We start from the raw sequence: 10938 nt of genomic DNA, 5'->3' as shown, positions 1-10938 counted from the left end.
AACTGGAACTGGAATCTAATGGATGGCACGGTGGCGCTGTGGTTAGTGCGGTCACCTCACAGCAAGAAGGTCCTGGGTTTGAGTCCCGGGGTAGTCCAACCCTGGTGGGTCATCCCGGGTCGTCCTCTGTGTGGAGTTTGCATGTTCTCCCCGTGTCTGCGTGGCCTTCCTCCGAGGGCTCCGGTTTCCTCCCACAGTCCAAAGACATGTAAGTCAGGTGAATTGGTGGTACTAAATTGTCCCTAGGAATGAATGTGTGTGTGTGTGTGTGTGTGTGTGTGTGTGTGTGTGTGTGTGTGTGTGTGCGCGCGCGCCCTGTGATGGCCTGACGGTCTATCCAGGGTGTCTCCCCGCCTGCCGCCCAATGACTGCTGGAATAGGCTCCAGCATCCCTGTGACCCTGAGAGCAGGATAAGCGGTTCAGATAACGGATGGATGGAATAACTGGCACCTCTGTCACGGTTGGAGACACCATATATTATTGTTGTAATTTTTGGCCAGGTAGGAAGAAGATTTAGGAAGCAGCAAAATGTATTCATACTCAAGCAGGAAAAGGATTGAAACATGAAGATATGGCATTTCTTCTGTTAGACAGGTAATCTACCAATTCTACATACCAATTCTACAACTAATATTACATTAGAACAGTGCTCCCACATATTTTGATGTAGCGTATAATACATTAGATTGTCAGTGCTAGCTTTGGTCAGAGGATGCAATTTTTGCACAAGGGTGGGAGCTTTTCACTGTTGAGCTTAACACACAAGCATCAACGGTTGCTACACCCTGTTTGTAGATGTTGCTTCTTGAAGGAGGGACAGGTTGGTGAAATCAAAGATTTCAGCTTTGACTCTTAAGGACAAATACTGAAGCAGAAGCCTTATGCAAATGGAAACAAACGTTTGTGGTGGGACAAATAAAGATTTATAGGTTTCTCATTCACAGACATTATTACATCTTGTCACATCTTTCATCACAGAAACACAATGATCATCATAATATTGGGCTGAAATTCTGCATTGTTCAGACAAGGAATATAACAATACATGCTTGAAATTCAAGCAAGAATACTCTTGTTCAAACATTTATTGGTAGTCCATAATGATGGGTAGGAGTGTTCTCTCATCCAGCTTAGTAAACAGAGGTACTTCAACATTGTCTGGTTCAAGATCAGTCCACTACTCAATCTTGCTTCTTTGTAAGCAAGTCACTTGAATAAGGCTTACTGAGATTGATTTTCTCATAAAAATCTGCCACGAAACCTCTTCAAAAACCAGTAAGTGAGTCTGGAAGTGTGTGAAAACTCTTCTGATATTTCTGGAGAGGATATGAAAGGCAGTCAGCTGTCTGTTTTGAGTATATAGACTTCCATCCCGGTCCACGCAGATGCACGCCAAACACCCACACAGAAAGCACAAGACAGAGGACTGAATAATTAAAACTTTGTTCCAAAGAGAATAAATATTAGAACAATGACTATGACAAAGAGGATCAAAATGACCAGCATCTTTCTGTTTTTCTTCTGGTACTGTTCAGCCTGCAAAAAAAAAAAAAGAAAAAAATTATACTATATATACATATATGTCTCCCTGCCTACTGCCCAATGACTGCTGGCATAGGCTCCAGCATCCCCGCGACCCACCCTGACAGTAGCAGGATAAGTGGTTTGGATAGCAGTACAAATATATATATATATATATATATATATATATATATATATATATATATATATGCAAGTTTTTTTCAATCTGTTTTTTAATGAACATGACATGAGTGACAATACATTTCAGCAACAGACTGACAACAGCTGTTTTGACTGTGACACCTGTTTAACAATTCTTCATCAGCCACATACGTTTTGGGCAGCTTTTCACACTCCACAGAATTTTGCAGTAGCCACTGTTAGTTATATTTACAGCCACAATTTAAAATGCTTTTACCACTCACTTTATAAAAAGTTACCAAAAAGTTGTCAAGATTTACTTGTCAAGCCTCTGCAACTGATCACTAAGTGACAGATGTACTATTCACAACACTCCTACATGGACTGTTATGGGCGATTAGACTGTAGAAGTATAGTACATCACGGTAGACTTCAAATAGATCCATGATGCGTGTACAAGAGCTGTTCTCGAGGACCTCCCTCAAAGCATGTTGTGAGACTTCTTTCCCAAGGCTGTCAATGGTCTTCAGTGTCTCATTCAGGTGAACCATGTCATTCCTGTGAGTTTCTTCCAACCAGGACAGGAAACCATTCAAGGTCAGTCGCATGAGAGCCTCATACAGGAGCTTGTGTAGTCCCATAACGTGAAGGTTATATAACAGCGTGATCAAGTCCATCATTACACACTCGGACAACGTTTCTCTATCAGAAAACTGTAGATGTAAACTCTGACTCTATGCCCATCATGTTTTGTTTTAAAATGTTTACTGACTTCATGTCACTCACCTGCACGTGGGAGAAATGAAGATCCATCCCCAAACAGGACACATTTTGGACAATGAGAATACATATAAATATCAGGTGTAAATGCAAGGGACGAAGTCAGATTGTTGGTTATCAACATAAGATGTCCAGATACAGACTGCATGTCAATGCAAGGTGTAAGTTGTCTTTACCTCACTTAGCCCTGTTTGGGGGAAAGCTTATCAAAATGGCACATTTCAGTCAGAAAACCTTGTCCTACCCAAGTCATAAGTGTGCAACTTGAGCTTTCGAGGAAATTGTCAATGCATTTCCATAAGACTAACACCCAAGCAGTGGTTTGTGCTAGTTCCAAATCGGGCTATGCCTTGACGAGCCTGGTGGTCAGTAGCCTTGTGCAAGCAGTAATTATCTTCAGAGCACTACCTCAACCAGAAGAATAATCTTCTGAACAGTAATCCTCAAATACATTCAAATCTTAACAAAATGGTATCAGGGTTTCATAACCTATATTATATTTTTGTGATTAAATATACATGAATACAGTGAAATGTCTTTAACCACTTGGAGTAGCAGAGTGTCGTGACACTGAGGATACTAATCGTACAGTTGGTTGACAACGTTCGGCAGGATTGTCAAAGAATTTCACCAAAAAAAAAACAAAATCAGCTTTTTGGGGTATTAACATAACGAGAGAGATGTGAACTTTACCTTCTGTAATTGTTTTAATCCATCTTCTGTTTTGACACAAGCTTGCTCCACGTTGAAGTCAATCCTGTCCAGTACCGTGCCCTTAAAGTAGAATAGGGAGCTAATTAATATCATACAAGGATCCAACTTCTATGGGGTTCTGGTATTTAAAACTGGGGTGTGGAGATGCACTTCAGACTGAAAGTTTTATTTTTACTTTTATTTCTTGCCCACTTGATGTCAGACTACCTGAACATCTGAGGTGCTTCACCATCACTTGGGCTGGGCCAGCAGGGCAGCTGAATATATTTTAAAATAAGTTTGTTTTGTTTTGTTTTTTTCCCCACGTTGACAGAAGCTTGGTAACGTTAGCTTGGCCAATGCTGAAATTATGCTGGGTATTGATCTTTTTTCTTTTTTTTTGATTTTCCCCTGTTTTTCTCCCCTGTTGTACTTGGCCAATTACCCCACTCTTCCAAGCCATCCCGGTCTCTGCTCCACCCCCTCTGCTGATCCGGGGAGGGCTGCAGACTACCACATGCCTCCTCCCATATATGTGGAGTCACCAGCCACTTCTTTCACCTGACAGTGAGGAGTTTCACCAGGGGGACATGGCACATGGGAGGATCATGCTATTCCCCCCAGTCCCCCCCGAACAGGTGCCCCAACCGAACAGAGGAGGCGCTAGTGCAGCGACCAGGACACATACCAACACATACCCACAGACACAGCCAATTGTGTCTGTAGGGACACCCGACCAAGCCGGAGGTAACACGGGGATTCAAACCAGCTACCAACATGATCCTAGTGTTGGTAGGCAACGGAATAGACCGCTACGCTACCGGGACGCCCAGTAGTGACAATTTTATTGGGCCATAAAGAATGAAGATATGTCTGCTGCTCAAAAAAGAAATTAGGGTTTAATTACACTCCCAAATAATCTGATCTTTTTCTAAAACAGATACTTCTGTTTGATAACATGAAGAAACGACAGATTTAATCTTATTCCCGTTGCCGGTCCAAGGCCGATGCAAAGCGGCAGGTTCATAAGCAACAGTCACCTTTCAAATGCATACTAATGAAAAATGCAGTTTCAAACTGAAAACCCACCAAACTTTAAAGTGGCAAAACATGTAGTTTGATGTGCCAGGGTCATCAACTGAAGTTGCATTAAACACCCCACCAGCCAGGGTCACCAACTGAAGCTGCATTAAATACCTCACCAGCCAGGGTCATCAACTAAAGCTGCATTAAATACCCCAGCTAGAGTCACCAACAGAAGTTGCATTAAATACCCCACCAGCCAGGGTCATCAACTGAAGCTACATTAAATACCCCACCAGCCAGGGTCATCAACTGAAGCTGCATTAAATACCCCAGCCAAGGTCATCAACTGAAGCTGCATTAAATACCCCACCAGCCAGGGTCACCAGCTGAAGCTGCATTAAATACCCCAGCCAGGGTCATCAACTGAAGCTGCATTAAATATCCTGCCAGCTTTACAAGAGTAGACCCATTTCTCAACATTCCTATCATATAGAGATAAAGCCTTAAGAAAACATAAATACAATATTACAAAGAGTTTTACATCTTAACTTCGTCTATGGAGACTCCTGCCTGATCTTGTCCGTCAACCTGTCCATCACCATTGCAAACAAGAAAGGGCTCAGAGCCGATCCTTCATGTTATCCCACCTCCACCTTGAACCCATCTGTCATTCCAACCACACACCTCACCACTGTCACACTTCCCTCATACATATCCTGCACCAATCCTACATACTTCTCTGCAACTCCCGACTTCCTCATACAATACCACACCTCCTCTCTTGGCACCCTGTCGTATGCGTTCTCTAAATCTACAAAGACACAATGTTACTCCTGCTGGCCTTCTCTATATTTCTCCAACATTCTCAAAGCAAATATCGCATCTGTGGTGCTCTTTCGTGGCATGAAACCATACTGCTGCTTGCTAATCGGCACCTGTCCTCTTAACTTAGCTTCTATTACTCTTTCCCATATCTTCATGCTGTAGCTGATCGACTTTATACCTCTGTAGTTGCTACAGTTCTGCAAATCACCCTTATTCTTGAAAATCGGTACCAGTATGCTTCTTCTCCACTCCCCATGCAGCCTCTCACTTTCCAATAATGTGTTAAACAATCTAGTTAAAAACTTCCACTGCTATCTCTCTTAAACGTCTCCACATGTATGTCATCTGGACCAACTGCCTTTCCACTCTTCATCCTCTTCATAGCTGCCCTCACTTCCTCCTTGCTAATCCATCACACTTCACTATCCCCACATCATCCCACCTTCTCTCTCTTTCTCATATTCATCACATTCATCAGCCCCTCAAAGTACTCTTTACACCTTCTCAGCACACTCTCCTCGCTTGTCAGCAAATTTCTATCTCTAGCCTTGATCGCCTTAACTTGCTGCACATCCTTCGCAGCTCGGTCCCTCTGTCTAGCCAATCGGTACAAGTCCTTTTCTCCTTCCTTAGTGTCTAACCTGTCATACAACTCACCATACGCCTTTTCCTTTGCCTTTGCCACCTCTCTCTTTGCTTTACGCTGCATCTCCTTGTACTCCTGTCTACTTTCTTCATCTCTCTGACTATCCCACTTCTTCTTTGCCAACCTCTTCCTCTGTATAATTTGCTGTACTTCCTCATTCCACCACCAAGCCTCCTTATCTTCCTTCCTCTGTCCTGATGACACACCAAGTACCTTCTTAGCTGTCTCCCTCACTATTTCTTCAGTGGTTTTCCAGCCATCTGGCAATTCTTCACTACTACCCAGTGCCTGTCTTAACTCCTCCATGAACTCCACACAACAGTCTTCCTTCTTCAACTTCCAACATTTGATCTTCGGCTCTGCCTTCACTCGCTTCCTCTTCTTCATCTCCAGTCATCCTACAGACCACCATCCAATGCTGCCTAGCTACGTTCTCCCCTATCACCACCTTGCAGTCTCCAGCCCCTTTTAGATCACGCCTTCTACATAAGATATAGTCCACCTGTGTGCACTTTACTCCACTCTGGTATGTCACCCTGTGTTCCTCCCTCTTCTTGAAATATGTATTCACCACAGCCATTTCCATCCTTTTCACAAAATCCACCACCATCTGTCCTTCCATATTTCTCTCCTTGACACCATAGCTACCCATCACCTCCTCATCACTTCTGTTCCCTTCACCAACATGTCCATTGAAGTCTGCTCCAATCACCACTCTCTCCTCCTTGGGTACCCTCTCCGACACATCATCCACTGTATGTGCCATCGGTGGCACATACAGTGGATATAAAAAGTCTACACACCCCTATTAATATGGCAGGTTTTTGTGATGTAAAAAAATGCAACCAAGATAAATCGTGTCTGAACTTTTTCCACTTTTTTTTTTTTTGAAAATGCAACCTTTTAAAATACAGTGAAAAACAATCACATATTTTTGGGGGAAAAAATAAAACTTACCTAGTCGCATAACCCCTTAACTAACACATTGATGAAGCACCATTTTATTTTATTACATTACTCAGTTTTTTTGGTTAAGAGTCTATCAGCTTGGTGCATCTTGACTTGGCCGTATTTTCCAACTCTTCCTTGCAAAAAACATTCTGGATCCGTCAAATTGAAAGGACATCTCCTGTGCACAGACCTCTTCAGGTCACCCCACAGATGTTCAATTGGATTCAGGTCTGGGCTCTGGCTGGGCATTTCCAAAACCTGTATCTTATTTTGATGAAGCCAGTCCTTTGTTGGTTTGGATGTATGCCTTTGGATGTATACCTTTGGATGTATGCCTTTGGGTGTATGCCTTGGGTCGTTTGTCGTGCTGAAATTTGAAATTCCTCTTCATCTTCAGCTTTCTAGCAGACACCTGAGGGTTTTCTGACAAAATCAGCTGGTATTTAGGCGGCACAGTAGCCCAGTGGTTAGCACTGTTACCTCACAGCAAGAAGGTCCTCGATTCAAACCTCAAGCCATCCTAGGTCTTTCCTGTGTGGACTTTACATGTTCTCCCCATGTCTGCATAGGTTTCCACTTGGAGCTCAGTTTCCTCCCCCCATCAAAGACATACAAGTTAGGGTTAATACTCCTGTCTGTGCCCCTGAGCAAGGCAATGGAAAGAACTGGAGTTGGTCCCCAGGTGCTGCAGCTACCCGCTGCCCCTTTACCATAGATTGGTTAAATGCAGTGCATGAATTTCATTGTATGCTTGCTTACAATGACAAAAAAATTGTCTCCTTCTTTCTATTTGGAGCTGCTCCAGATGCTCTCCACCTCTGAAGCCCCAGTTCTGGCTGAAGTAAAGCAGCCCCAAAGCATGATGCAGCCAACACCATGCTTCACTGTGAGTTTGGTGTTCCTTTGGTGATGTGCTGTTTTGTTTTTGAACCATACATGCCTTTTGAAATTATGGCCAAAAAGTTCAATCTTGGTTTCATAAGACCATAAACCATTTTTCCATATGATTTTAGAAGACTGGATGTATCTTTATGCAGAATTTAGGCAGGCTTGAATGTTTTTGGTTTTCTTTGGTATGAAAAGGTTTCTGTCTTACCACTCCACCCAGCAGCCCAGACATATTTTGATTGTTTTCTTTTATAAAAAAATATTTCTGATTTTTCCCTTTTTCTCCCAATTTAGTGGCCAATCGCTCCCTGTTCTAATTCAAACACCCACCCTCATACTGTGTGTTCACCAACTGCATCTCTCCGGCCGGCAGTCTCGAAGGAGACGCCTCGCCATTTTCGTGACAAGGCGAATCCAGGCCGAATCACTGCTTTTTGCGATACACCCAGAGACATATTCATGTGATGAACACAAGCCGACTCCGCCCTCCTCCCAAGACAGCGTTGCCAATTTTTGCCTCTTCATTGAATCCGGCCATAGTCGGATCTGACGAGACCCGGGCGTGAACCCCAGTTCCCAGTGGGCAACTGCATCGACACAAAGCCAATGCTTAGACCGCTATACCACCGCAGACCCTTGATTGTTTTTCTTTGATATACTTTATTGATCCCCATGGGGAAATTCAGCTCTGCAGTTAACCCATCCTAGCTGTGTAGCTAGGAGCAGTGGGCAGCCGCCGCGCAGCGCCCGGGGACCAAATCCAGTTCTTCCTGCTGTACCTCCGTCAGGAGCACACACAGGCATATTAACCCTAACATGCATGTCTTTTTGATGGTGGGGGAAACCGGAGCACCCGGAGGAAACCCACCACAGACACAGGGAGAACAATGACCCCCAAGTTTGGACAACCCCGGGGTTCAAAACCAGGCCCTTCTTATGAAAAACTGCCCGACCCAGCCAGAAGTAATGCGGGATTTGAACCGGTGATCTCCATGTTGGTACGCAACGGAATTGACCACTACATTACCTGGACGCCCCAATCAGAGTCAATTTAATTGTTTAATTTAATTTAATTGCAAGTGTATACTAACTATATTTAACATGAGTTTGAATATTATTCGTTAATTTTGAACACAGCCATATCCCCAATTATCATCATTGGTTGACACTTGGAGTCGAGTATGACTGTCCCCTCCTTCTAGGTCCTTTGGGTCTTCAGGTGGGTGTAGAGGCCGATCCTGGAACCACATATTTTGGGGCAATGTGGGCAAGGGTGTGAAAAAGTGGTTGAGGATGTGGCTTGGGCCTTTCTGGTTACACGCTCCTTTCTGAGTCTACGCTTGTTTTCAGCATCACAGTGGAGGTCATGGTTGTAGCGCCCAGGACCCTTACGGACACCCAGTCTCCAGGCCTCCCCGTTTTATTGCTGCTCGTTCTCAGGTGTTAAGGTCGATACCAAACTTTTTGATGTGGGCCTTGATGTTACTTTTATGTCTCTTATTTTGTACTCCTGGGGCACGGGGTACTGTCACTAGCTGAGATTAAAGGACTTGTTTTGGGAGCCAAGAGTCAGACATGTGGAGGACATGGCCAGTCCATCTCAGCTGATGTTGTGCGATGGTGGCAGTTATAGTAGGTGTGTTGGCCTCCTCGAGGACGCTGAAGTTGGTGTGCTTATCCTCCCCGCTGATCTTAAGTATCTTCCTTAAGCATCACTGTTGGTATGCCTCGAGTGCCTTCAGGTGCCTGCTATATGTGGTCCAGTTTTCTGACCCATACAGTTGGGTGGGCAGCACCACTTTGTACACCAGAATTTTTGTTCTGGCCTGAAGATGGCGGTTTTCGAAAACCTTTTTACTCAATCTTGAGAAGGCCCAGCTGGCACAACTAAGACAATAGTGCATTTTAATGTCAATGTTGGCTTTGGAGGAGAAAAAAGGCTGCCAAGATATGGGAACTGTTCGACATTTTCGAGTCTGGTGTTGTCTACAGAGATGGATGGGGCAGAGCAGGCATATCTCTGTTGGGTGGGGGTTGGTAGAGGATATGGGTCTTCTGTATGTAAATGGCCAGGCCAAGCTGCTTGTATGCCTTTGCAAAGGTGTCCAGTATACTCTGTAGTTCCTCTTCTACGAGGGACACTAAGGCATTGCCATTGGCATACTCCATCTCTATGATGGATGTGGTGGTGGTTTTACCTTTAGCCCTGAATCTGTTGATATTCAGAAGATCCACATTAGTCCTGTACATGATTTTGCCTCCCTGAGGCAGACTGGGACCCGTGAGGTGGAGGATGGTGGCAATGAAGACAGAGAAGAGGGTTGGGGCAATGAAAAAGCCTTGTTTAACTCCCGTGTGGACCTTGAATGGCTCTGTTTCATCTCCATAACTCCTGAGTACTTTAGCTGAAATAGTATCATGTAGTAGTCGTAGTACTCTGATATATTTTTCAGGGCAGTCGATTTTTGACAGAACTAGTCAGATGGCCTGGCCGTTTACGGAAACAAAAGCTTTGGTTAAGTCTATGAAGGCCATGTACAATGGTTGATTCTGTTCCTGGGTTTTTTCTTGGAGTTGGCGAGCAGTAAAAATGATGACCATTGTGCTTCTGTTAGGACGAAAACAGTTCTGGCATCCTGGCAAAATTTCCTCTGATACTGGGAGGAGTCTGTTGGCCAACACCCTAGCCAGGGCTTTAGCTGTGGTGGAAAGCAAGGAAATGCTGCACTCAGTTTTGTCCCTTTTCTTAAAGATAGAGACAACGAGTGTGTCCCTAAGTTGCACAGGGATTTCCTCTTTTTCCCATATTTTAAGTAGCAGGGCATGGGTATGTCTGAGGAGTGTAGGTCAACCTGCCCTCAGTATGTCTGCCAGTATTCCACCGGCACCAACAGCTTTGTTGAGTTTCATCTTCCCGATGGCATCCTGGACTTCTCTTAGATTAGGTGGCGCTGCCATGTCCTTCTCTTTAGGTTGTTGAGGGAGTAGCTGGAGGGCATCCATCTCAGGGCTAGAGTCCTAGTTTAAAAGTTCCTAGTAGTGCTCCTTCCACCTCTCTTTGATTGACTCGTTGTCTGTTAGCAGTGTGCAACCATCTTTGGAGTGAAGAGGGGTTACACAATGGTGGCTGTGACCATATATTGCTTCAGTAATATCAAAGAAGCCTCTGGTATTCCCAGCATCTGCAAGGTGCTGGATCTCAAGGGCCCTCTTCATTCACCACTGGTTCTTCAATTCCTTGACCTGGCTTTGGATGGCTGACTTTGCTCTTGCATGGGCAGCTCATTTATTTTGACAGTTGATGTCATTCCGCCAGAGGCTAAAGGCTTGCCTCTTGATGTTGATTAACTGTTGGATTTCCAGGTCTTTCTCATCAAACCAATATTGGTGGTTCTTCATCTTGTGTCCAAGAGTGGTTTTACAGATTCCAGTGATTGAAATTCTGAGCATATCCCAGTGGCTTTCA

At 44.2% G+C, this 10938-nt stretch overlaps 1 protein-coding gene across 2 annotated transcripts in view; it reads right to left on the bottom strand.

Moving 5' to 3' along the window:
• Positions 1-912: 912 nt before the first annotated feature.
• Positions 913-10938, bottom strand: part of stx16 (syntaxin 16) — a 110771-nt gene continuing 100745 nt past the window's right edge. For both annotated transcript variants that reach the window (XM_056274317.1, XM_056274318.1), the window contains exons 7-8: positions 3137-3217; positions 913-1537 (exon numbers count right to left, since the gene is read on the bottom strand). In XM_056274317.1, the coding sequence (XP_056130292.1) occupies positions 1436-1537; positions 3137-3217 (183 nt within the window). In that variant the 3' untranslated portion in view covers positions 913-1435. The remainder of the gene's footprint in view (positions 1538-3136; positions 3218-10938) is intronic.

The sequence above is a fragment of the Lampris incognitus genome, chromosome 2 (assembly GCF_029633865.1).
Source record: "Lampris incognitus isolate fLamInc1 chromosome 2, fLamInc1.hap2, whole genome shotgun sequence".
Taxonomy (NCBI): Eukaryota; Metazoa; Chordata; class Actinopteri; order Lampriformes; family Lampridae; genus Lampris; species Lampris incognitus.
Note: the sequence above shows the minus strand (reverse complement) of the source record. Positions and strands in the feature narration are given on the sequence as shown.